This window comes from Salmo trutta, chromosome 24, assembly GCF_901001165.1.
Source record: "Salmo trutta chromosome 24, fSalTru1.1, whole genome shotgun sequence".
In the NCBI taxonomy this organism is placed as follows: domain Eukaryota; kingdom Metazoa; phylum Chordata; class Actinopteri; order Salmoniformes; family Salmonidae; genus Salmo; species Salmo trutta.
The window spans coordinates 6,973,946-7,001,721 of NC_042980.1; the positions used below are offsets into that span (position 1 = coordinate 6,973,946).

At 45.6% G+C, this 27,776-nt stretch overlaps 2 protein-coding genes across 2 annotated transcripts; both read right to left on the reverse strand.

Annotated features, from left to right (window-relative positions):
• Positions 1–711: 711 nt before the first annotated feature.
• On the reverse strand, positions 712–11,366 carry LOC115160624 (collagen alpha-3(VI) chain). Its single transcript, XM_029710831.1, has 15 exons — positions 11,311–11,366; positions 10,404–11,003; positions 9,671–10,267; positions 8,950–9,561; positions 8,043–8,642; positions 7,310–7,906; positions 6,589–7,200; positions 5,682–6,281; positions 4,949–5,545; positions 4,227–4,838; positions 3,320–3,919; positions 2,587–3,183; positions 1,866–2,477; positions 958–1,558; positions 712–821 (listed from the first exon to the last, which is right to left on the reverse strand). Exons 1-14 carry the CDS (start codon positions 11,339–11,341, stop codon positions 1,230–1,232), a joined length of 7,596 nt encoding a protein of 2,531 aa, XP_029566691.1. The 5' UTR covers positions 11,342–11,366; the 3' UTR covers positions 712–821; positions 958–1,229.
• A 2,333-nt stretch (positions 11,367–13,699) lies between these two features.
• Positions 13,700–27,559, reverse strand: LOC115161472 (collagen alpha-3(VI) chain). The gene is made up of 18 exons (XM_029712460.1): positions 26,933–27,559; positions 26,200–26,796; positions 25,479–26,090; positions 24,572–25,171; positions 23,839–24,435; positions 23,118–23,729; positions 22,212–22,811; positions 21,479–22,075; positions 20,758–21,369; positions 19,851–20,450; positions 19,118–19,714; positions 18,397–19,008; positions 17,490–18,089; positions 16,757–17,353; positions 16,036–16,647; positions 15,129–15,728; positions 14,396–14,992; positions 13,700–14,286 (listed from the first exon to the last, which is right to left on the reverse strand). Exons 1-18 carry the CDS (start codon positions 27,453–27,455, stop codon positions 13,700–13,702), a joined length of 10,752 nt encoding a protein of 3,583 aa, XP_029568320.1. The 5' UTR covers positions 27,456–27,559.
• Positions 27,560–27,776: the final 217 nt, after the last annotated feature.

Sequence of the window (27,776 nt, forward strand, 5' to 3'; positions counted from 1 at the left end):
GTGAGTTTCTCTACCACTTTTTGAACAAAGTCACGCATTGCTGGAAAGCCATTCCTAGTGCCATCAGAACCATCCAGCAGGAATACTACATCCTTTCTGGCAATGCTTTGATCCACTAAGAGTTTCAGAAACAAAACAGAAAATATGTTAACATGGCTTCAATGAACCTGAGACTGAAATATGTGTGTTGCTTTTGTTGTCCTAGATAACGCATCCGTTCTTACCTATGACTGTTGGGGTTATGGGTGTGGCCTCAACTTGTACAGTTATGAGTGAGGAGAAAAACTGCTCCTGGACGCTGGGGAGGTCAGTGAATTCAGAAACAGACTGGGAAAAACTAGGATCAGTGGCAATCCTTTGAACCTCTCTGCTGGAATTTCTGGTTCCAATGCCAAAGATCAAGACCCCACTCTCTTTCAGGGCAGAAGCTGGTATGTCAACATTATCACTGGACCTTCCCCCACTCAGCAGTATCAGCATCTGAGGGACGCCCTCTTGGCTTCTGCTTCCAGAGGAGGCAGTAAAGACATTGTCCCGTACGTATTGGAGGGCTGCCCCAGTGTTAAGGGGTCTACCTCCTCTGTGCCTCAGACTTCTGACAGTGTCAAGAATGTCCTCCTTTGTGGTGTATGTGTTCAGGTAGAAATGAACTTCTTGATCTCTACCGTACTGGACAACAGAAACGCGGTCTTTGTCTCCTCCCACATTGAGTTTCCCCACTACTCTCTGAACAAAATCACGCATTGCTGGGAATCCATTCCTTGTGCCATCAGAACCATCCACAAGGAATACCACATCCTTTCTGGAGGTGTCATGATCAACTGAGAAAATAAATAGATTATGTCAATCAGACTGTTGAAATGTGGGGCTTGTGGTCAAATTATACCGTCCTTTCTAAGACTCAGCTGACATTTTACTAACACTTCCTGACTCTCAATTAACAGTGATGACACATACCTAAATCTGTTGTCGATTCTGGCGTAACCTCAATAACAACTGCCTCCACCGAGGACAGAAGTTGCTGCTGGATGTTTGGAAGGTCAGTGAAGTCAGAGACAGACAGAGCGTAACTGGGATCATGTGATATCCTCTGCAATTCTCTGCTATCAGAGCTCCTTGTTCCAATTCCAAAGATCAAGACCCCAAGCTCCTTCAGAGCAGAAGCTGGAGTGTCAACATTGTCAAAGGACCTTCCACCACTCAGCAGAATCAGTAACTGTGGAACACCTTCAATGCGTCGACTTCCGGAGGAGACAGTAAAGACATTGTCTCTCACGTACTGGAGAGCAGCTCCAGTGTTGAGAGGTCTCCCACCTTTGTGTCTCAGACCTCTTACAGTGTTGAGAATCTCTCCTTTTGTTGTGTATGTGTTCAGATAGAATTGGGCAGGCTGGATCTCTACTGTACTGGACCACAGCCACGCGATCTCTGTTCTCATCCACACCGAGTGTCTCCACTACTCTTTGAACAAAGTCCCGCATTGCTGGGAATCCACTCCTAGTGCCATCAGATCCATCCAGCAAGAACACGACATCCCTCCTGGGAGCCTGACTCTCAACTAGAGAATGTGAATGTTCAGAAAAAGAGTTTTATTAAATGATGCATAGGTAAGGGAAAAACAGGACAAAGCTGCTTCTATCACATGGAAGTCATCCCTTTCCCTAATCTCAAACAGCCATTCAAAGAAAGTGGCAATGTGTGCATTGGACTGAGTGCTATCATAGAGAACATTCCTACAGAGGTATGAAATAAATCCAACATGAAAGGCCAAGGGAGGCATCTAGCTAAAATGTGTAAGCTATCTAAAACTCAAATCCTGATATAAGAGACTCAAATGGAACTGATCAAAACCATATTTTTCTTACCTAGTATTGTTGGTATTACTGTTGGTGTCATGGTTGTGACCTGTACAATGACGGTGCTCATAGCAGAAAGAAGCTGCTGTTGGACGTTGGGGAGGTCAGTAAATTCAGACACGGAAAGAGCATAACTGGGGTCATAGGATATTTTTTGTAATTCTCTGCTATCAGAGCTCCTTGTTCCAATTCCAAACACCAAGACACCAAGCTCCTTGAGAGCAGACGCTGGTGTATCTACATTGTCAAAGGACCTTCCACCATTCAGCAGTATCAGAATCTGTGGAACACCTTCAAGGCGCCTACTTCCGGAGGAGGCAATAAAGACATTGTCCCTGACATACTGGAGAGCTGCCCCAGTGTTGAGGGGTCTCCCTCCTTTGTGCCTCAGGCCTCTTACGGTGTCCACAACGTCTTCCTTTGTTGTGTAAGTGTTCAGATAGAAGTGGGCCTCTGATTCTCTGCTATACTGGACCACAGAGACTCGATCTCTGTTCTCCTCCACAGTGAGTTTCTCTACCACTTTTTGAACAAAGTCACGCATTGCTGGAAAGCCATTCCTAGTGCCATCAGAACCATCCAGCAGGAATACTACATCCTTTCTGGCAATGCTTTGGTCCACTAAGAGTTTCAGAAACAAAACAGAAAATATGTTAACATGGCTTCAATGAACCTGAGACTGAAATATGTGTGTTGCTTTAGTTGTCCTAGATAACGCATCCGTTCTTACCTATGACTGTTGGGGTTATGGGTGTGGCCTCAACTTGTACAGTTATGAGTGAGGAGAAAAACTGCTCCTGGACGCTGGGGAGGTCAGTGAATTCAGAAACAGACTGGGAAAAACTAGGATCAGTGGCAATCCTTTGAACCTCTCTGCTGGAATTTCTGGTTCCAATGCCAAAGATCAAGACCCCACTCTCTTTCAGGGCAGAAGCTGGTATGTCAACATTATCACTGGACCTTCCCCCACTCAGCAGTATCAGCATCTGAGGGACGCCCTCTTGGCTTCTGCTTCCAGAGGAGGCAGTAAAGACATTGTCCCGTACGTATTGGAGGGCTGCCCCAGTGTTAAGGGGTCTACCTCCTCTGTGCCTCAGACTTCTGACAGTGTCAAGAATGTCCTCCTTTGTGGTGTATGTGTTCAGGTAGAAATGAACTTCTTGATCTCTACCGTACTGGACAACAGAAACGCGGTCTTTGTCTCCTCCCACGTTGAGTTTCCCCACTACTCTCTGAACAAAATCACGCATTGCTGGGAATCCATTCCTTGTGCCATCAGAACCATCCACAAGGAATACCACATCCTTTCTGGAGGTGTCATGATCAACTGAGAAAATAAATAGATTATGTCAATCAGACTGTTGAAATGTGGGGCTTGTGGTCAAATTATACCGTCCTTTCTAAGACTCAGCTGACATTTTACTAACACTTCCTGACTCTCAATTAACAGTGATGACACATACCTAAATCTGTTGTCGATTCTGGCGTAACCTCAATAACAACTGCCTCCACCGAGGACAGAAGTTGCTGCTGGATGTTTGGAAGGTCAGTGAAGTCAGAGACAGACAGAGCGTAACTGGGATCATGTGATATCCTCTGCAATTCTCTGCTATCAGAGCTCCTTGTTCCAATTCCAAAGATCAAGACCCCAAGCTCCTTCAGAGCAGAAGCTGGAGTGTCAACATTGTCAAAGGACCTTCCACCACTCAGCAGAATCAGTAACTGTGGAACACCTTCAATGCGTCGACTTCCGGAGGAGACAGTAAAGACATTGTCTCTCACGTACTGGAGAGCAGCTCCAGTGTTGAGAGGTCTCCCACCTTTGTGTCTCAGACCTCTTACAGTGTTGAGAATCTCTCCTTTTGTTGTGTATGTGTTCAGATAGAATTGGGCGGCTGGATCTCTACTGTACTGGACCACAGCCACGCGATCTCTGTTCTCATCCACACCGAGTGTCTCCACTACTCTTTGAACAAAGTCCCGCATTGCTGGGAATCCACTCCTAGTGCCATCAGATCCATCCAGCAAGAACACGACATCCCTCCTGGGAGCCTGACTCTCAACTAGAGAATGTGAATGTTCAGAAAAAGAGTTTTATTAAATGATGCATAGGTAAGGGAAAAACAGGACAAAGCTGCTTCTATCACATGGAAGTCATCCCTTTCCCTAATCTCAAACAGCCATTCAAAGAAAGTGGCAATGTGTGCATTGGACTGAGTGCTATCATAGAGAACATTCCTACAGAGGTATGAAATAAATCCAACATGAAAGGCCACGGGAGGCATCTAGCTAAAATGTGTAAGCTATCTAAAACTCAAATCCTGATATAAGAGACTCAAATGGAACTGATCAAAACCATATTTTTCTTACCTAGTATTGTTGGTATTACTGTTGGTGTCATGGTTGTGACCTGTACAATGACGGTGCTCATAGCAGAAAGAAGCTGCTGTTGGACGTTGGGGAGGTCAGTAAATTCAGACACGGAAAGAGCATAACTGGGGTCATAGGATATTTTTTGTAATTCTCTGCTATCAGAGCTCCTTGTTCCAATTCCAAACACCAAGACACCAAGCTCCTTGAGAGCAGACGCTGGTGTATCTACATTGTCAAAGGACCTTCCACCATTCAGCAGTATCAGAATCTGTGGAACACCTTCAAGGCGCCTACTTCCGGAGGAGGCAATAAAGACATTGTCCCTGACATACTGGAGAGCTGCCCCAGTGTTGAGGGGTCTCCCTCCTTTGTGCCTCAGGCCTCTTACGGTGTCCACAACGTCTTCCTTTGTTGTGTAAGTGTTCAGATAGAAGTGGGCCTCTGATTCTCTGCTATACTGGACCACAGAGACTCGATCTCTGTTCTCCTCCACAGTGAGTTTCTCTACCACTTTTTGAACAAAGTCACGCATTGCTGGAAAGCCATTCCTAGTGCCATCAGAACCATCCAGCAGGAATACTACATCCTTTCTGGCAATGCTTTGATCCACTAAGAGTTTCAGAAACAAAACAGAAAATATGTTAACATGGCTTCAATGAACCTGAGACTGAAATATGTGTGTTGCTTTAGTTGTCCTAGATAACTGCATCCGTTCTTACCTATGACTGTTGGGGTTATGGGTGTGGCCTCAACTTGTACAGTTATGAGTGAGGAGAAAAACTGCTCCTGGACGCTGGGGAGGTCAGTGAATTCAGAAACAGACTGGGAAAAACTAGGATCAGTGGCAATCCTTTGAACCTCTCTGCTGGAATTTCTGGTTCCAATGCCAAAGATCAAGACCCCACTCTCTTTCAGGGCAGAAGCTGGTATGTCAACATTATCACTGGACCTTCCCCCACTCAGCAGTATCAGCATCTGAGGGACGCCCTCTTGGCTTCTGCTTCCAGAGGAGGCAGTAAAGACATTGTCCCGTACGTATTGGAGGGCTGCCCCAGTGTTAAGGGGTCTACCTCCTCTGTGCCTCAGACTTCTGACAGTGTCAAGAATGTCCTCCTTTGTGGTGTATGTGTTCAGGTAGAAATGAACTTCTTGATCTCTACCGTACTGGACAACAGAAACGCGGTCTTTGTCTCCTCCCACATTGAGTTTCCCCACTACTCTCTGAACAAAATCACGCATTGCTGGGAATCCATTCCTTGTGCCATCAGAACCATCCACAAGGAATACCACATCCTTTCTGGAGGTGTCATGATCAACTGAGAAAATAAATAGATTATGTCAATCAGACTGTTGAAATGTGGGGCTTGTGGTCAAATTATACCGTCCTTTCTAAGACTCAGCTGACATTTTACTAACACTTCCTGACTCTCAATTAACAGTGATGACACATACCTAAATCTGTTGTCGATTCTGGCGTAACCTCAATAACAACTGCCTCCACCGAGGACAGAAGTTGCTGCTGGATGTTTGGAAGGTCAGTGAAGTCAGAGACAGACAGAGCGTAACTGGGATCATGTGATATCCTCTGCAATTCTCTGCTATCAGAGCTCCTTGTTCCAATTCCAAAGATCAAGACCCCAAGCTCCTTCAGAGCAGAAGCTGGAGTGTCAACATTGTCAAAGGACCTTCCACCACTCAGCAGAATCAGTAACTGTGGAACACCTTCAATGCGTCGACTTCCGGAGGAGACAGTAAAGACATTGTCTCTCACGTACTGGAGAGCAGCTCCAGTGTTGAGAGGTCTCCCACCTTTGTGTCTCAGACCTCTTACAGTGTTGAGAATCTCTCCTTTTGTTGTGTATGTGTTCAGATAGAATTGGGCGGCTGGATCTCTACTGTACTGGACCACAGCCACGCGATCTCTGTTCTCATCCACACCGAGTGTCTCCACTACTCTTTGAACAAAGTCCCGCATTGCTGGGAATCCACTCCTAGTGCCATCAGATCCATCCAGCAAGAACACGACATCCCTCCTGGGAGCCTGACTCTCAACTAGAGAATGTGAATGTTCAGAAAAAGAGTTTTATTAAATGATGCATAGGTAAGGGAAAAACAGGACAAAGCTGCTTCTATCACATGGAAGTCATCCCTTTCCCTAATCTCAAACAGCCATTCAAAGAAAGTGGCAATGTGTGCATTGGACTGAGTGCTATCATAGAGAACATTCCTACAGAGGTATGAAATAAATCCAACATGAAAGGCCACGGGAGGCATCTAGCTAAAATGTGTAAGCTATCTAAAACTCAAATCCTGATATAAGAGACTCAAATGGAACTGATCAAAACCATATTTTTCTTACCTAGTATTGTTGGTATTACTGTTGGTGTCATGGTTGTGACCTGTACAATGACGGTGCTCATAGCAGAAAGAAGCTGCTGTTGGACGTTGGGGAGGTCAGTAAATTCAGACACGGAAAGAGCATAACTGGGGTCATAGGATATTTTTTGTAATTCTCTGCTATCAGAGCTCCTTGTTCCAATTCCAAACACCAAGACACCAAGCTCCTTGAGAGCAGACGCTGGTGTATCTACATTGTCAAAGGACCTTCCACCATTCAGCAGTATCAGAATCTGTGGAACACCTTCAAGGCGCCTACTTCCGGAGGAGGCAATAAAGACATTGTCCCTGACATACTGGAGAGCTGCCCCAGTGTTGAGGGGTCTCCCTCCTTTGTGCCTCAGGCCTCTTACGGTGTCCACAACGTCTTCCTTTGTTGTGTAAGTGTTCAGATAGAAGTGGGCCTCTGATTCTCTGCTATACTGGACCACAGAGACTCGATCTCTGTTCTCCTCCACAGTGAGTTTCTCTACCACTTTTTGAACAAAGTCACGCATTGCTGGAAAGCCATTCCTAGTGCCATCAGAACCATCCAGCAGGAATACTACATCCTTTCTGGCAATGCTTTGATCCACTAAGAGTTTCAGAAACAAAACAGAAAATATGTTAACATGGCTTCAATGAACCTGAGACTGAAATATGTGTGTTGCTTTTGTTGTCCTAGATAACGCATCCGTTCTTACCTATGACTGTTGGGGTTATGGGTGTGGCCTCAACTTGTACAGTTATGAGTGAGGAGAAAAACTGCTCCTGGACGCTGGGGAGGTCAGTGAATTCAGAAACAGACTGGGAAAAACTAGGATCAGTGGCAATCCTTTGAACCTCTCTGCTGGAATTTCTGGTTCCAATGCCAAAGATCAAGACCCCACTCTCTTTCAGGGCAGAAGCTGGTATGTCAACATTATCACTGGACCTTCCCCCACTCAGCAGTATCAGCATCTGAGGGACGCCCTCTTGGCTTCTGCTTCCAGAGGAGGCAGTAAAGACATTGTCCCGTACGTATTGGAGGGCTGCCCCAGTGTTAAGGGGTCTACCTCCTCTGTGCCTCAGACTTCTGACAGTGTCAAGAATGTCCTCCTTTGTGGTGTATGTGTTCAGGTAGAAATGAACTTCTTGATCTCTACCGTACTGGACAACAGAAACGCGGTCTTTGTCTCCTCCCACATTGAGTTTCCCCACTACTCTCTGAACAAAATCACGCATTGCTGGGAATCCATTCCTTGTGCCATCAGAACCATCCACAAGGAATACCACATCCTTTCTGGAGGTGTCATGATCAACTGAGAAAATAAATAGATTATGTCAATCAGACTGTTGAAATGTGGGGCTTGTGGTCAAATTATACCGTCCTTTCTAAGACTCAGCTGACATTTTACTAACACTTCCTGACTCTCAATTAACAGTGATGACACATACCTAAATCTGTTGTCGATTCTGGCGTAACCTCAATAACAACTGCCTCCACCGAGGACAGAAGTTGCTGCTGGATGTTTGGAAGGTCAGTGAAGTCAGAGACAGACAGAGCGTAACTGGGATCATGTGATATCCTCTGCAATTCTCTGCTATCAGAGCTCCTTGTTCCAATTCCAAAGATCAAGACCCCAAGCTCCTTCAGAGCAGAAGCTGGAGTGTCAACATTGTCAAAGGACCTTCCACCACTCAGCAGAATCAGTAACTGTGGAACACCTTCAATGCGTCGACTTCCGGAGGAGACAGTAAAGACATTGTCTCTCACGTACTGGAGAGCAGCTCCAGTGTTGAGAGGTCTCCCACCTTTGTGTCTCAGACCTCTTACAGTGTTGAGAATCTCTCCTTTTGTTGTGTATGTGTTCAGATAGAATTGGGCGGCTGGATCTCTACTGTACTGGACCACAGCCACGCGATCTCTGTTCTCATCCACACCGAGTGTCTCCACTACTCTTTGAACAAAGTCCCGCATTGCTGGGAATCCACTCCTAGTGCCATCAGATCCATCCAGCAAGAACACGACATCCCTCCTGGGAGCCTGACTCTCAACTAGAGAATGTGAATGTTCAGAAAAAGAGTTTTATTAAATGATGCATAGGTAAGGGAAAAACAGGACAAAGCTGCTTCTATCACATGGAAGTCATCCCTTTCCCTAATCTCAAACAGCCATTCAAAGAAAGTGGCAATGTGTGCATTGGACTGAGTGCTATCATAGAGAACATTCCTACAGAGGTATGAAATAAATCCAACATGAAAGGCCACGGGAGGCATCTAGCTAAAATGTGTAAGCTATCTAAAACTCAAATCCTGATATAAGAGACTCAAATGGAACTGATCAAAACCATATTTTTCTTACCTAGTATTGTTGGTATTACTGTTGGTGTCATGGTTGTGACCTGTACAATGACGGTGCTCATAGCAGAAAGAAGCTGCTGTTGGACGTTGGGGAGGTCAGTAAATTCAGACACGGAAAGAGCATAACTGGGGTCATAGGATATTTTTTGTAATTCTCTGCTATCAGAGCTCCTTGTTCCAATTCCAAACACCAAGACACCAAGCTCCTTGAGAGCAGACGCTGGTGTATCTACATTGTCAAAGGACCTTCCACCATTCAGCAGTATCAGAATCTGTGGAACACCTTCAAGGCGCCTACTTCCGGAGGAGGCAATAAAGACATTGTCCCTGACATACTGGAGAGCTGCCCCAGTGTTGAGGGGTCTCCCTCCTTTGTGCCTCAGGCCTCTTACGGTGTCCACAACGTCTTCCTTTGTTGTGTAAGTGTTCAGATAGAAGTGGGCCTCTGATTCTCTGCTATACTGGACCACAGAGACTCGATCTCTGTTCTCCTCCACAGTGAGTTTCTCTACCACTTTTTGAACAAAGTCACGCATTGCTGGAAAGCCATTCCTAGTGCCATCAGAACCATCCAGCAGGAATACTACATCCTTTCTGGCAATGCTTTGATCCACTAAGAGTTTCAGAAACAAAACAGAAAATATGTTAACATGGCTTCAATGAACCTGAGACTGAAATATGTGTGTTGCTTTTGTTGTCCTAGATAATGCATCCGTTCTTACCTATGACTGTTGGGGTTATGGGTGTGGCCTCAACTTGTACAGTTATGAGTGAGGAGAAAAACTGCTCCTGGACGCTGGGGAGGTCAGTGAATTCAGAAACAGACTGGGAAAAACTAGGATCAGTGGCAATCCTTTGAACCTCTCTGCTGGAATTTCTGGTTCCAATGCCAAAGATCAAGACCCCACTCTCTTTCAGGGCAGAAGCTGGTATGTCAACATTATCACTGGACCTTCCCCCACTCAGCAGTATCAGCATCTGAGGGACGCCCTCTTGGCTTCTGCTTCCAGAGGAGGCAGTAAAGACATTGTCCCGTACGTATTGGAGGGCTGCCCCAGTGTTAAGGGGTCTACCTCCTCTGTGCCTCAGACTTCTGACAGTGTCAAGAATGTCCTCCTTTGTGGTGTATGTGTTCAGGTAGAAATGAACTTCTTGATCTCTACCGTACTGGACAACAGAAACGCGGTCTTTGTCTCCTCCCACGTTGAGTTTCCCCACTACTCTCTGAACAAAATCACGCATTGCTGGGAATCCATTCCTTGTGCCATCAGAACCATCCACAAGGAATACCACATCCTTTCTGGAGGTGTCATGATCAACTGAGAAAATAAATAGATTATGTCAATCAGACTGTTGAAATGTGGGGCTTGTGGTCAAATTATACCGTCCTTTCTAAGACTCAGCTGACATTTTACTAACACTTCCTGACTCTCAATTAACAGTGATGACACATACCTAAATCTGTTGTCGATTCTGGCGTAACCTCAATAACAACTGCCTCCACCGAGGACAGAAGTTGCTGCTGGATGTTTGGAAGGTCAGTGAAGTCAGAGACAGACAGAGCGTAACTGGGATCATGTGATATCCTCTGCAATTCTCTGCTATCAGAGCTCCTTGTTCCAATTCCAAAGATCAAGACCCCAAGCTCCTTCAGAGCAGAAGCTGGAGTGTCAACATTGTCAAAGGACCTTCCACCACTCAGCAGAATCAGTAACTGTGGAACACCTTCAATGCGTCGACTTCCGGAGGAGACAGTAAAGACATTGTCTCTCACGTACTGGAGAGCAGCTCCAGTGTTGAGAGGTCTCCCACCTTTGTGTCTCAGACCTCTTACAGTGTTGAGAATCTCTCCTTTTGTTGTGTATGTGTTCAGATAGAATTGGGCGGCTGGATCTCTACTGTACTGGACCACAGCCACGCGATCTCTGTTCTCATCCACACCGAGTGTCTCCACTACTCTTTGAACAAAGTCCCGCATTGCTGGGAATCCACTCCTAGTGCCATCAGATCCATCCAGCAAGAACACGACATCCCTCCTGGGAGCCTGACTCTCAACTAGAGAATGTGAATGTTCAGAAAAAGAGTTTTATTAAATGATGCATAGGTAAGGGAAAAACAGGACAAAGCTGCTTCTATCACATGGAAGTCATCCCTTTCCCTAATCTCAAACAGCCATTCAAAGAAAGTGGCAATGTGTGCATTGGACTGAGTGCTATCATAGAGAACATTCCTACAGAGGTATGAAATAAATCCAACATGAAAGGCCACGGGAGGCATCTAGCTAAAATGTGTAAGCTATCTAAAACTCAAATCCTGATATAAGAGACTCAAATGGAACTGATCAAAACCATATTTTTCTTACCTAGTATTGTTGGTATTACTGTTGGTGTCATGGTTGTGACCTGTACAATGACAGGTGCTCATAGCAGAAAGAAGCTGCTGTTGGACGTTGGGGAGGTCAGTAAATTCAGACACGGAAAGAGCATAACTGGGGTCATAGGATATTTTTTGTAATTCTCTGCTATCAGAGCTCCTTGTTCCAATTCCAAACACCAAGACACCAAGCTCCTTGAGAGCAGACGCTGGTGTATCTACATTGTCAAAGGACCTTCCACCATTCAGCAGTATCAGAATCTGTGGAACACCTTCAAGGCGCCTACTTCCGGAGGAGGCAATAAAGACATTGTCCCTGACATACTGGAGAGCTGCCCCAGTGTTGAGGGGTCTCCCTCCTTTGTGCCTCAGGCCTCTTACGGTGTCCACAACGTCTTCCTTTGTTGTGTAAGTGTTCAGATAGAAGTGGGCCTCTGATTCTCTGCTATACTGGACCACAGAGACTCGATCTCTGTTCTCCTCCACAGTGAGTTTCTCTACCACTTTTTGAACAAAGTCACGCATTGCTGGAAAGCCATTCCTAGTGCCATCAGAACCATCCAGCAGGAATACTACATCCTTTCTGGCAATGCTTTGGTCCACTAAGAGTTTCAGAAACAAAACAGAAAATATGTTAACATGGCTTCAATGAACCTGAGACTGAAATATGTGTGTTGCTTTTGTTGTCCTAGATAACGCATCCGTTCTTACCTATGACTGTTGGGGTTATGGGTGTGGCCTCAACTTGTACAGTTATGAGTGAGGAGAAAAACTGCTCCTGGACGCTGGGGAGGTCAGTGAATTCAGAAACAGACTGGGAAAAACTAGGATCAGTGGCAATCCTTTGAACCTCTCTGCTGGAATTTCTGGTTCCAATGCCAAAGATCAAGACCCCACTCTCTTTCAGGGCAGAAGCTGGTATGTCAACATTATCACTGGACCTTCCCCCACTCAGCAGTATCAGCATCTGAGGGACGCCCTCTTGGCTTCTGCTTCCAGAGGAGGCAGTAAAGACATTGTCCCGTACGTATTGGAGGGCTGCCCCAGTGTTAAGGGGTCTACCTCCTCTGTGCCTCAGACTTCTGACAGTGTCAAGAATGTCCTCCTTTGTGGTGTATGTGTTCAGGTAGAAATGAACTTCTTGATCTCTACCGTACTGGACAACAGAAACGCGGTCTTTGTCTCCTCCCACATTGAGTTTCCCCACTACTCTCTGAACAAAATCACGCATTGCTGGGAATCCATTCCTTGTGCCATCAGAACCATCCACAAGGAATACCACATCCTTTCTGGAGGTGTCATGATCAACTGAGAAAATAAATAGATTATGTCAATCAGACTGTTGAAATGTGGGGCTTGTGGTCAAATTATACCGTCCTTTCTAAGACTCAGCTGACATTTTACTAACACTTCCTGACTCTCAATTAACAGTGATGACACATACCTAAATCTGTTGTCGATTCTGGCGTAACCTCAATAACAACTGCCTCCACCGAGGACAGAAGTTGCTGCTGGATGTTTGGAAGGTCAGTGAAGTCAGAGACAGACAGAGCGTAACTGGGATCATGTGATATCCTCTGCAATTCTCTGCTATCAGAGCTCCTTGTTCCAATTCCAAAGATCAAGACCCCAAGCTCCTTCAGAGCAGAAGCTGGAGTGTCAACATTGTCAAAGGACCTTCCACCACTCAGCAGAATCAGTAACTGTGGAACACCTTCAATGCGTCGACTTCCGGAGGAGACAGTAAAGACATTGTCTCTCACGTACTGGAGAGCAGCTCCAGTGTTGAGAGGTCTCCCACCTTTGTGTCTCAGACCTCTTACAGTGTTGAGAATCTCTCCTTTTGTTGTGTATGTGTTCAGATAGAATTGGGCGGCTGGATCTCTACTGTACTGGACCACAGCCACGCGATCTCTGTTCTCATCCACACCGAGTGTCTCCACTACTCTTTGAACAAAGTCCCGCATTGCTGGGAATCCACTCCTAGTGCCATCAGATCCATCCAGCAAGAACACGACATCCCTCCTGGGAGCCTGACTCTCAACTAGAGAATGTGAATGTTCAGAAAAAGAGTTTTATTAAATGATGCATAGGTAAGGGAAAAACAGGACAAAGCTGCTTCTATCACATGGAAGTCATCCCTTTCCCTAATCTCAAACAGCCATTCAAAGAAAGTGGCAATGTGTGCATTGGACTGAGTGCTATCATAGAGAACATTCCTACAGAGGTATGAAATAAATCCAACATGAAAGGCCACGGGAGGCATCTAGCTAAAATGTGTAAGCTATCTAAAACTCAAATCCTGATATAAGAGACTCAAATGGAACTGATCAAAACCATATTTTTCTTACCTAGTATTGTTGGTATTACTGTTGGTGTCATGGTTGTGACCTGTACAATGACAGGTGCTCATAGCAGAAAGAAGCTGCTGTTGGACGTTGGGGAGGATCAGTAAATTCAGACACGGAAAGAGCATAACTGGGGTCATAGGATATTTTTTGTAATTCTCTGCTATCAGAGCTCCTTGTTCCAATTCCAAACACCAAGACACCAAGCTCCTTGAGAGCAGACGCTGGTGTATCTACATTGTCAAAGGACCTTCCACCATTCAGCAGTATCAGAATCTGTGGAACACCTTCAAGGCGCCTACTTCCGGAGGAGGCAATAAAGACATTGTCCCTGACATACTGGAGAGCTGCCCCAGTGTTGAGGGGTCTCCCTCCTTTGTGCCTCAGGCCTCTTACGGTGTCCACAACGTCTTCCTTTGTTGTGTAAGTGTTCAGATAGAAGTGGGCCTCTGATTCTCTGCTATACTGGACCACAGAGACTCGATCTCTGTTCTCCTCCACAGTGAGTTTCTCTACCACTTTTTGAACAAAGTCACGCATTGCTGGAAAGCCATTCCTAGTGCCATCAGAACCATCCAGCAGGAATACTACATCCTTTCTGGCAATGCTTTGATCCACTAAGAGTTTCAGAAACAAAACAGAAAATATGTTAACATGGCTTCAATGAACCTGAGACTGAAATATGTGTGTTGCTTTTGTTGTCCTAGATAACGCATCCGTTCTTACCTATGACTGTTGGGGTTATGGGTGTGGCCTCAACTTGTACAGTTATGAGTGAGGAGAAAAACTGCTCCTGGACGCTGGGGAGGTCAGTGAATTCAGAAACAGACTGGGAAAAACTAGGATCAGTGGCAATCCTTTGAACCTCTCTGCTGGAATTTCTGGTTCCAATGCCAAAGATCAAGACCCCACTCTCTTTCAGGGCAGAAGCTGGTATGTCAACATTATCACTGGACCTTCCCCCACTCAGCAGTATCAGCATCTGAGGGACGCCCTCTTGGCTTCTGCTTCCAGAGGAGGCAGTAAAGACATTGTCCCGTACGTATTGGAGGGCTGCCCCAGTGTTAAGGGGTCTACCTCCTCTGTGCCTCAGACTTCTGACAGTGTCAAGAATGTCCTCCTTTGTGGTGTATGTGTTCAGGTAGAAATGAACTTCTTGATCTCTACCGTACTGGACAACAGAAACGCGGTCTTTGTCTCCTCCCACATTGAGTTTCCCCACTACTCTCTGAACAAAATCACGCATTGCTGGGAATCCATTCCTTGTGCCATCAGAACCATCCACAAGGAATACCACATCCTTTCTGGAGGTGTCATGATCAACTGAGAAAATAAATAGATTATGTCAATCAGACTGTTGAAATGTGGGGCTTGTGGTCAAATTATACCGTCCTTTCTAAGACTCAGCTGACATTTTACTAACACTTCCTGACTCTCAATTAACAGTGATGACACATACCTAAATCTGTTGTCGATTCTGGCGTAACCTCAATAACAACTGCCTCCACCGAGGACAGAAGTTGCTGCTGGATGTTTGGAAGGTCAGTGAAGTCAGAGACAGACAGAGCGTAACTGGGATCATGTGATATCCTCTGCAATTCTCTGCTATCAGAGCTCCTTGTTCCAATTCCAAAGATCAAGACCCCAAGCTCCTTCAGAGCAGAAGCTGGAGTGTCAACATTGTCAAAGGACCTTCCACCACTCAGCAGAATCAGTAACTGTGGAACACCTTCAATGCGTCGACTTCCGGAGGAGACAGTAAAGACATTGTCTCTCACGTACTGGAGAGCAGCTCCAGTGTTGAGAGGTCTCCCACCTTTGTGTCTCAGACCTCTTACAGTGTTGAGAATCTCTCCTTTTGTTGTGTATGTGTTCAGATAGAATTGGGCGGCTGGATCTCTACTGTACTGGACCACAGCCACGCGATCTCTGTTCTCATCCACACCGAGTGTCTCCACTACTCTTTGAACAAAGTCCCGCATTGCTGGGAATCCACTCCTAGTGCCATCAGATCCATCCAGCAAGAACACGACATCCCTCCTGGGAGCCTGACTCTCAACTAGAGAATGTGAATGTTCAGAAAAAGAGTTTTATTAAATGATGCATAGGTAAGGGAAAAACAGGACAAAGCTGCTTCTATCACATGGAAGTCATCCCTTTCCCTAATCTCAAACAGCCATTCAAAGAAAGTGGCAATGTGTGCATTGGACTGAGTGCTATCATAGAGAACATTCCTACAGAGGTATGAAATAAATCCAACATGAAAGGCCACGGGAGGCATCTAGCTAAAATGTGTAAGCTATCTAAAACTCAAATCCTGATATAAGAGACTCAAATGGAACTGATCAAAACCATATTTTTCTTACCTAGTATTGTTGGTATTACTGTTGGTGTCATGGTTGTGACCTGTACAATGACGGTGCTCATAGCAGAAAGAAGCTGCTGTTGGACGTTGGGGAGGTCAGTAAATTCAGACACGGAAAGAGCATAACTGGGGTCATAGGATATTTTTTGTAATTCTCTGCTATCAGAGCTCCTTGTTCCAATTCCAAACACCAAGACACCAAGCTCCTTGAGAGCAGACGCTGGTGTATCTACATTGTCAAAGGACCTTCCACCATTCAGCAGTATCAGAATCTGTGGAACACCTTCAAGGCGCCTACTTCCGGAGGAGGCAATAAAGACATTGTCCCTGACATACTGGAGAGCTGCCCCAGTGTTGAGGGGTCTCCCTCCTTTGTGCCTCAGGCCTCTTACGGTGTCCACAACGTCTTCCTTTGTTGTGTAAGTGTTCAGATAGAAGTGGGCCTCTGATTCTCTGCTATACTGGACCACAGAGACTCGATCTCTGTTCTCCTCCACAGTGAGTTTCTCTACCACTTTTTGAACAAAGTCACGCATTGCTGGAAAGCCATTCCTAGTGCCATCAGAACCATCCAGCAGGAATACTACATCCTTTCTGGCAATGCTTTGATCCACTAAGAGTTTCAGAAACAAAACAGAAAATATGTTAACATGGCTTCAATGAACCTGAGACTGAAATATGCGTGTTGCTTTTGTTGTCCTAGATAACGCATCCGTTCTTACCTATGACTGTTGGGGTTATGGGTGTGGCCTCAACTTGTACAGTTATGAGTGAGGAGAAAAACTGCTCCTGGACGCTGGGGAGGTCAGTGAATTCAGAAACAGACTGGGAAAAACTAGGATCAGTGGCAATCCTTTGAACCTCTCTGCTGGAATTTCTGGTTCCAATGCCAAAGATCAAGACCCCACTCTCTTTCAGGGCAGAAGCTGGTATGTCAACATTATCACTGGACCTTCCCCCACTCAGCAGTATCAGCATCTGAGGGACGCCCTCTTGGCTTCTGCTTCCAGAGGAGGCAGTAAAGACATTGTCCCGTACGTATTGGAGGGCTGCCCCAGTGTTAAGGGGTCTACCTCCTCTGTGCCTCAGACTTCTGACAGTGTCAAGAATGTCCTCCTTTGTGGTGTATGTGTTCAGGTAGAAATGAACTTCTTGATCTCTACCGTACTGGACAACAGAAACGCGGTCTTTGTCTCCTCCCACATTGAGTTTCCCCACTACTCTCTGAACAAAATCACGCATTGCTGGGAATCCATTCCTTGTGCCATCAGAACCATCCACAAGGAATACCACATCCTTTCTGGAGGTGTCATGATCAACTGAGAAAATAAATAGATTATGTCAATCAGACTGTTGAAATGTGGGGCTTGTGGTCAAATTATACCGTCCTTTCTAAGACTCAGCTGACATTTTACTAACACTTCCTGACTCTCAATTAACAGTGATGACACATACCTAAATCTGTTGTCGATTCTGGCGTAACCTCAATAACAACTGCCTCCACCGAGGACAGAAGTTGCTGCTGGATGTTTGGAAGGTCAGTGAAGTCAGAGACAGACAGAGCGTAACTGGGATCATGTGATATCCTCTGCAATTCTCTGCTATCAGAGCTCCTTGTTCCAATTCCAAAGATCAAGACCCCAAGCTCCTTCAGAGCAGAAGCTGGAGTGTCAACATTGTCAAAGGACCTTCCACCACTCAGCAGAATCAGTAACTGTGGAACACCTTCAATGCGTCGACTTCCGGAGGAGACAGTAAAGACATTGTCTCTCACGTACTGGAGAGCAGCTCCAGTGTTGAGAGGTCTCCCACCTTTGTGTCTCAGACCTCTTACAGTGTTGAGAATCTCTCCTTTTGTTGTGTATGTGTTCAGATAGAATTGGGCGGCTGGATCTCTACTGTACTGGACCACAGCCACGCGATCTCTGTTCTCATCCACACCGAGTGTCTCCACTACTCTTTGAACAAAGTCCCGCATTGCTGGGAATCCACTCCTAGTGCCATCAGATCCATCCAGCAAGAACACGACATCCCTCCTGGGAGCCTGACTCTCAACTAGAGAATGTGAATGTTCAGAAAAAGAGTTTTATTAAATGATGCATAGGTAAGGGAAAAACAGGACAAAGCTGCTTCTATCACATGGAAGTCATCCCTTTCCCTAATCTCAAACAGCCATTCAAAGAAAGTGGCAATGTGTGCATTGGACTGAGTGCTATCATAGAGAACATTCCTACAGAGGTATGAAATAAATCCAACATGAAAGGCCACGGGAGGCATCTAGCTAAAATGTGTAAGCTATCTAAAACTCAAATCCTGATATAAGAGACTCAAATGGAACTGATCAAAACCATATTTTTCTTACCTAGTATTGTTGGTATTACTGTTGGTGTCATGGTTGTGACCTGTACAATGACGGTGCTCATAGCAGAAAGAAGCTGCTGTTGGACGTTGGGGAGGTCAGTAAATTCAGACACGGAAAGAGCATAACTGGGGTCATAGGATATTTTTTGTAATTCTCTGCTATCAGAGCTCCTTGTTCCAATTCCAAACACCAAGACACCAAGCTCCTTGAGAGCAGACGCTGGTGTATCTACATTGTCAAAGGACCTTCCACCATTCAGCAGTATCAGAATCTGTGGAACACCTTCAAGGCGCCTACTTCCGGAGGAGGCAATAAAGACATTGTCCCTGACATACTGGAGAGCTGCCCCAGTGTTGAGGGGTCTCCCTCCTTTGTGCCTCAGGCCTCTTACGGTGTCCACAACGTCTTCCTTTGTTGTGTAAGTGTTCAGATAGAAGTGGGCCTCTGATTCTCTGCTATACTGGACCACAGAGACTCGATCTCTGTTCTCCTCCACAGTGAGTTTCTCTACCACTTTTTGAACAAAGTCACGCATTGCTGGAAAGCCATTCCTAGTGCCATCAGAACCATCCAGCAGGAATACTACATCCTTTCTGGCAATGCTTTGGTCCACTAAGAGTTTCAGAAACAAAACAGAAAATATGTTAACATGACTTCAATGAACCTGAGACTGAAATATGTGTGTTGCTTTAGTTGTCCTAGATAACGCATCCGTTCTTACCTATGACTGTTGGCGTTATGGGTGTGGCCTCAACTTGTACAGTTATGAGTGAGGAGAAAAACTGCTCCTGGACGCTGGGGAGGTCAGTGAATTCAGAAACAGACTGGGAAAAACTAGGATCAGTGGCAATCCTTTGAACCTCTCTGCTGGAATTTCTGGTTCCAATGCCAAAGATCAAGACCCCACTCTCTTTCAGGGCAGAAGCTGGTATGTCAACATTATCACTGGACCTTCCCCCACTCAGCAGTATCAGCATCTGAGGGACGCCCTCTTGGCTTCTGCTTCCAGAGGAGGCAGTAAAGACATTGTCCCGTACGTATTGGAGGGCTGCCCCAGTGTTAAGGGGTCTACCTCCTCTGTGCCTCAGACTTCTGACAGTGTCAAGAATGTCCTCCTTTGTGGTGTATGTGTTCAGGTAGAAATGAACTTCTTGATCTCTACCGTACTGGACAACAGAAACGCGGTCTTTGTCTCCTCCCACATTGAGTTTCCCCACTACTCTCTGAACAAAATCACGCATTGCTGGGAATCCATTCCTTGTGCCATCAGAACCATCCACAAGGAATACCACATCCTTTCTGGAGGTGTCATGATCAACTGAGAAAATAAATAGATTATGTCAATCAGACTGTTGAAATGTGGGGCTTGTGGTCAAATTATACCGTCCTTTCTAAGACTCAGCTGACATTTTACTAACACTTCCTGACTCTCAATTAACAGTGATGACACATACCTAAATCTGTTGTCGATTCTGGCGTAACCTCAATAACAACTGCCTCCACCGAGGACAGAAGTTGCTGCTGGATGTTTGGAAGGTCAGTGAAGTCAGAGACAGACAGAGCGTAACTGGGATCATGTGATATCCTCTGCAATTCTCTGCTATCAGAGCTCCTTGTTCCAATTCCAAAGATCAAGACCCCAAGCTCCTTCAGAGCAGAAGCTGGAGTGTCAACATTGTCAAAGGACCTTCCACCACTCAGCAGAATCAGTAACTGTGGAACACCTTCAATGCGTCGACTTCCGGAGGAGACAGTAAAGACATTGTCTCTCACGTACTGGAGAGCAGCTCCAGTGTTGAGAGGTCTCCCACCTTTGTGTCTCAGACCTCTTACAGTGTTGAGAATCTCTCCTTTTGTTGTGTATGTGTTCAGATAGAATTGGGCGGCTGGATCTCTACTGTACTGGACCACAGCCACGCGATCTCTGTTCTCATCCACACCGAGTGTCTCCACTACTCTTTGAACAAAGTCCCGCATTGCTGGGAATCCACTCCTAGTGCCATCAGATCCATCCAGCAAGAACACGACATCCCTCCTGGGAGCCTGACTCTCAACTAGAGAATGTGAATGTTCAGAAAAAGAGTTTTATTAAATGATGCATAGGTAAGGGAAAAACAGGACAAAGCTGCTTCTATCACATGGAAGTCATCCCTTTCCCTAATCTCAAACAGCCATTCAAAGAAAGTGGCAATGTGTGCATTGGACTGAGTGCTATCATAGAGAACATTCCTACAGAGGTATGAAATAAATCCAACATGAAAGGCCACGGGAGGCATCTAGCTAAAATGTGTAAGCTATCTAAAACTCAAATCCTGATATAAGAGACTCAAATGGAACTGATCAAAACCATATTTTTCTTACCTAGTATTGTTGGTATTACTGTTGGTGTCATGGTTGTGACCTGTACAATGACGGTGCTCATAGCAGAAAGAAGCTGCTGTTGGACGTTGGGGAGGTCAGTAAATTCAGACACGGAAAGAGCATAACTGGGGTCATAGGATATTTTTTGTAATTCTCTGCTATCAGAGCTCCTTGTTCCAATTCCAAACACCAAGACACCAAGCTCCTTGAGAGCAGACGCTGGTGTATCTACATTGTCAAAGGACCTTCCACCATTCAGCAGTATCAGAATCTGTGGAACACCTTCAAGGCGCCTACTTCCGGAGGAGGCAATAAAGACATTGTCCCTGACATACTGGAGAGCTGCCCCAGTGTTGAGGGGTCTCCCTCCTTTGTGCCTCAGGCCTCTTACGGTGTCCACAACGTCTTCCTTTGTTGTGTAAGTGTTCAGATAGAAGTGGGCCTCTGATTCTCTGCTATACTGGACCACAGAGACTCGATCTCTGTTCTCCTCCACAGTGAGTTTCTCTACCACTTTTTGAACAAAGTCACGCATTGCTGGAAAGCCATTCCTAGTGCCATCAGAACCATCCAGCAGGAATACTACATCCTTTCTGGCAATGCTTTGGTCCACTAAGAGTTTCAGAAACAAAACAGAAAATATGTTAACATGACTTCAATGAACCTGAGACTGAAATATGTGTGTTGCTTTAGTTGTCCTAGATAACGCATCCGTTCTTACCTATGACTGTTGGCGTTATGGGTGTGGCCTCAACTTGTACAGTTATGAGTGAGGAGAAAAACTGCTCCTGGACGCTGGGGAGGTCAGTGAATTCAGAAACAGACTGGGAAAAACTAGGATCAGTGGCAATCCTTTGAACCTCTCTGCTGGAATTTCTGGTTCCAATGCCAAAGATCAAGACCCCACTCTCTTTCAGGGCAGAAGCTGGTATGTCAACATTATCACTGGACCTTCCCCCACTCAGCAGTATCAGCATCTGAGGGACGCCCTCTTGGCTTCTGCTTCCAGAGGAGGCAGTAAAGACATTGTCCCGTACGTATTGGAGGGCTGCCCCAGTGTTAAGGGGTCTACCTCCTCTGTGCCTCAGACTTCTGACAGTGTCAAGAATGTCCTCCTTTGTGGTGTATGTGTTCAGGTAGAAATGAACTTCTTGATCTCTACCGTACTGGACAACAGAAACGCGGTCTTTGTCTCCTCCCACATTGAGTTTCCCCACTACTCTCTGAACAAAATCACGCATTGCTGGGAATCCATTCCTTGTGCCATCAGAACCATCCACAAGGAATACTACATCCTTTCTGGAGGTGTCATGATCAACTGAGAAAATAAATAGATTATGTCAATCAGACTGTTGAAATGTGGGGCTTGTGGTCAAATTATACCGTCCTTTCTAAGACTCAGCTGACATTTTACTAACACTTCCTGACTCTCAATTAACAGTGATGACACATACCTAAATCTGTTGTCGATTCTGGCGTAACCTCAATAACAACTGCCTCCACCGAGGACAGAAGTTGCTGCTGGATGTTTGGAAGGTCAGTGAAGTCAGAGACAGACAGAGCGTAACTGGGATCATGTGATATCCTCTGCAATTCTCTGCTATCAGAGCTCCTTGTTCCAATTCCAAAGATCAAGACCCCAAGCTCCTTCAGAGCAGAAGCTGGAGTGTCAACATTGTCAAAGGACCTTCCACCACTCAGCAGAATCAGTAACTGTGGAACACCTTCAATGCGTCGACTTCCGGAGGAGACAGTAAAGACATTGTCTCTCACGTACTGGAGAGCAGCTCCAGTGTTGAGAGGTCTCCCACCTTTGTGTCTCAGACCTCTTACAGTGTTGAGAATCTCTCCTTTTGTTGTGTATTTGTTCAGATAGAATTGGGCGGCTGGATCTCTACTGTACTGGACCACAGCCACGCGATCTCTGTTCTCATCCACACCGAGTGTCTCCACTACTCTTTGAACAAAGTCCCGCATTGCTGGGAATCCACTCCTAGTGCCATCAGATCCATCCAGCAAGAACACGACATCCCTCCTGGGAGCCTGACTCTCAACTAGAGAATGTGAATGTTCAGAAAAAGAGTTTTATTAAATGATGCATAGGTAAGGGAAAAACAGGACAAAGCTGCTTCTATCACATGGAAGTCATCCCTTTCCCTAATCTCAAACAGCCATTCAAAGAAAGTGGCAATGTGTGCATTGGACTGAGTGCTATCATAGAGAACATTCCTACAGAGGTATGAAATAAATCCAACATGAAAGGCCACGGAGGCATCTAGCTAAAATGTGTAAGCTATCTAAAACTCAAATCCTGATATAAGAGACTCAAATGGAACTGATCAAAACCATATTTTTCTTACCTAGTATTGTTGGTATTACTGTTGGTGTCATGGTTGTGACCGGTACAATGACAGTGCTCATAGCAGAAAGAAGCTGCTGTTGGACGTTGGGGAGATCAGTAAATTCAGACACGGAAAGAGCATAACTGGGGTCATAGGATATTTTTTGTAATTCTCTGCTATCAGAGCTCTTTGTTCCAATTCCAAACACCAAGACACCAAGCTCCTTGAGAGCAGACGCTGGTGTATCTACATTGTCAAAGGACCTTCCACCATTCAGCAGTATCAGAATCTGTGGAACACCTTCAAGGCGCCTACTTCCGGAGGAGGCAATAAAGACATTGTCCCTGACATACTGGAGAGCTGCCCCAGTGTTGAGGGGTCTCCCTCCTTTGTGCCTCAGGCCTCTTACGGTGTCCACAACGTCTTCCTTTGTTGTGTAAGTGTTCAGATAGAAGTGGGCCTCTGATTCTCTGCTATACTGGACCACAGAGACTCGATCTCTGTTCTCCTCCACAGTGAGTTTCTCTACCACTTTTTGAACAAAGTCACGCATTGCTGGAAAGCCATTCCTAGTGCCATCAGAACCATCCAGCAGGAATACTACATCCTTTCTGGCAATGCTTTGGTCCACTAAGAGTTTCAGAAACAAAACAGAAAATATGTTAACATGGCTTCAATGAACCTGAGACTGAAATATGTGTGTTGCTTTAGTTGTCCTAGATAACGCATCCGTTCTTACCTATGACTGTTGGGGTTATGGGTGTGGCCTCAACTTGTACAGTTATGAGTGAGGAGAAAAACTGCTCCTGGACGCTGGGGAGGTCAGTGAATTCAGAAACAGACTGGGAAAAACTAGGATCAGTGGCAATCCTTTGAACCTCTCTGCTGGAATTTCTGGTTCCAATGCCAAAGATCAAGACCCCACTCTCTTTCAGGGCAGAAGCTGGTATGTCAACATTATCACTGGACCTTCCCCCACTCAGCAGTATCAGCATCTGAGGGACGCCCTCTTGGCTTCTGCTTCCAGAGGAGGCAGTAAAGACATTGTCCCGTACGTATTGGAGGGCTGCCCCAGTGTTAAGGGGTCTACCTCCTCTGTGCCTCAGACTTCTGACAGTGTCAAGAATGTCCTCCTTTGTGGTGTATGTGTTCAGGTAGAAATGAACTTCTTGATCTCTACCGTACTGGACAACAGAAACGCGGTCTTTGTCTCCTCCCACATTGAGTTTCCCCACTACTCTCTGAACAAAATCACGCATTGCTGGGAATCCATTCCTTGTGCCATCAGAACCATCCACAAGGAATACCACATCCTTTCTGGAGGTGTCATGATCAACTGAGAAAATAAATAGATTATGTCAATCAGACTGTTGAAATGTGGGGCTTGTGGTCAAATTATACCGTCCTTTCTAAGACTCAGCTGACATTTTACTAACACTTCCTGACTCTCAATTAACAGTGATGACACATACCTAAATCTGTTGTCGATTCTGGCGTAACCTCAATAACAACTGCCTCCACCGAGGACAGAAGTTGCTGCTGGATGTTTGGAAGGTCAGTGAAGTCAGAGACAGACAGAGCGTAACTGGGATCATGTGATATCCTCTGCAATTCTCTGCTATCAGAGCTCCTTGTTCCAATTCCAAAGATCAAGACCCCAAGCTCCTTCAGAGCAGAAGCTGGAGTGTCAACATTGTCAAAGGACCTTCCACCACTCAGCAGAATCAGTAACTGTGGAACACCTTCAATGCGTCGACTTCCGGAGGAGACATTAAAGACATTGTCTCTCGCGTACTGGAGAGCAGCTCCAGTGTTGAGAGGTCTCCCACCTTTGTGTCTCAGACCTCTTACAGTGTTGAGAATCTCTCCTTTTGTTGTGTATGTGTTCAGATAGAATTGGGCGGCTGGATCTCTACTGTACTGGACCACAGCCACGCGATCTCTGTTCTCATCCACACCGAGTGTCTCCACTACTCTTTGAACAAAGTCCCGCATTGCTGGGAATCCACTCCTAGTGCCATCAGATCCATCCAGCAAGAACACGACATCCCTCCTGGGAGCCTGACTCTCAACTAGAGAATGTGAATGTTCAGAAAAAGAGTTTTATTAAATGATGCATAGGTAATGGAAAAACAGGACAAAGCTGCTTCTATCACATGGAAGTCATCCCTTTCCCTAATCTCAAACAGCCATTCAAAGAAAGTGGCAATGTGTGCATTGGACTGAGTGCTATCATAGAGAACATTCCTACAGAGGTATGAAATAAATCCAACATGAAAGGCCACGGGAGGCATCTAGCTAAAATGTGTAAGCTATCTAAAACTCAAATCCTGATATAAGAGACTCAAATGGAACTGATCAAAACCATATTTTTCTTACCTAGTATTGTTGGTATTACTGTTGGTGTCATGGTTGTGACCTGTACAATGACAGTGCTCATAGCAGAAAGAAGCTGCTGTTGGACGTTGGGGAGGTCAGTAAATTCAGACACGGAAAGAGCATAACTGGGGTCATAGGATATTTTTTGTAATTCTCTGCTATCAGAGCTCCTTGTTCCAATTCCAAACACCAAGACACCAAGCTCCTTGAGAGCAGACGCTGGTGTATCTACATTGTCAAAGGACCTTCCACCATTCAGCAGTATCAGAATCTGTGGAACACCTTCAAGGCGCCTACTTCCGGAGGAGGCAATAAAGACATTGTCCCTGACATACTGGAGAGCTGCCCCAGTGTTGAGGGGTCTCCCTCCTTTGTGCCTCAGGCCTCTTACGGTGTCCACAACGTCTTTCTTTGTTGTGTAAGTGTTCAGATAGAAGTGGGCCTCTGATTCTCTGCTATACTGGACCACAGAGACTCGATCTCTGTTCTCCTCCACAGTGAGTTTCTCTACCACTTTTTGAACAAAGTCACGCATTGCTGGAAAGCCATTCCTAGTGCCATCAGAACCATCCAGCAGGAACACTACATCCTTTCTGGCAATGCTTTGATCCACTAAGAGTTTCAGAAACAAAACAGAAAATATGTTAACATGGCTTCAATGAACCTGAGACTGAAATATGTGTGTTGCTTTTGTTGTCCTAGATAACGCATCCGTTCTTACCTATGACTGTTGGGGTTATGGGTGTGGCCTCAACTTGTACAGTTATGAGTGAGGAGAAAAACTGCTCCTGGACGCTGGGGAGGTCAGTGAATTCAGAAACAGACTGGGAAAAACTAGGATCAGTGGCAATCCTTTGAACCTCTCTGCTGGAATTTCTGGTTCCAATGCCAAAGATCAAGACCCCACTCTCTTTCAGGGCAGAAGCTGGTATGTCAACATTATCACTGGACCTTCCCCCACTCAGCAGTATCAGCATCTGAGGGACGCCCTCTTGGCTTCTGCTTCCAGAGGAGGCAGTAAAGACATTGTCCCGTACGTATTGGAGGGCTGCCCCAGTGTTAAGGGGTCTACCTCCTCTGTGCCTCAGACTTCTGACAGTGTCAAGAATGTCCTCCTTTGTGGTGTATGTGTTCAGGTAGAAATGAACTTCTTGATCTCTACCGTACTGGACAACAGAAACGCGGTCTTTGTCTCCTCCCACATTGAGTTTCCCCACTACTCTCTGAACAAAATCACGCATTGCTGGGAATCCATTCCTTGTGCCATCAGAACCATCCACAAGGAATACCACATCCTTTCTGGAGGTGTCATGATCAACTGAGAAAATAAATAGATTATGTCAATCAGACTGTTGAAATGTGGGGCTTGTGGTCAAATTATACCGTCCTTTCTAAGACTCAGCTGACATTTTACTAACACTTCCTGACTCTCAATTAACAGTGATGACACATACCTAAATCTGTTGTCGATTCTGGCGTAACCTCAATAACAACTGCCTCCACCGAGGACAGAAGTTGCTGCTGGATGTTTGGAAGGTCAGTGAAGTCAGAGACAGACAGAGCGTAACTGGGATCATGTGATATCCTCTGCAATTCTCTGCTATCAGAGCTCCTTGTTCCAATTCCAAAGATCAAGACCCCAAGCTCCTTCAGAGCAGAAGCTGGAGTGTCAACATTGTCAAAGGACCTTCCACCACTCAGCAGAATCAGTAACTGTGGAACACCTTCAATGCGTCGACTTCCGGAGGAGACAGTAAAGACATTGTCTCTCACGTACTGGAGAGCAGCTCCAGTGTTGAGAGGTCTCCCACCTTTGTGTCTCAGACCTCTTACAGTGTTGAGAATCTCTCCCTTTGTTGTGTATGTGTTCAGATAGAATTGGGCGGCTGGATCTCTACTGTACTGGACCACAGCCACGCGATCTCTGTTCTCATCCACACCGAGTGTCTCCACTACTCTTTGAACAAAGTCCCGCATTGCTGGGAATCCACTCCTAGTGCCATCAGATCCATCCAGCAAGAACACGACATCCCTCCTGGGAGCCTGACTCTCAACTAGAGAATGTGAATGTTCAGAAAAATAGTTTTATTAAATGATGCACAGGTAAGGGACAAACAGGACAAAGCTGCTTCTATCACATGAAAGTCATCCCTTTCCCTAATCTCAAACAACCATTCAAAGAAAGTGGCAATGTGTGCATTGGACTGAGTGCTATCATAGAGAACATTCCTACAGACGTATGAAATAAATCCAACATGAAAGGCCTCGGGAGGCATCTATAGCTGAAATCACGAATAG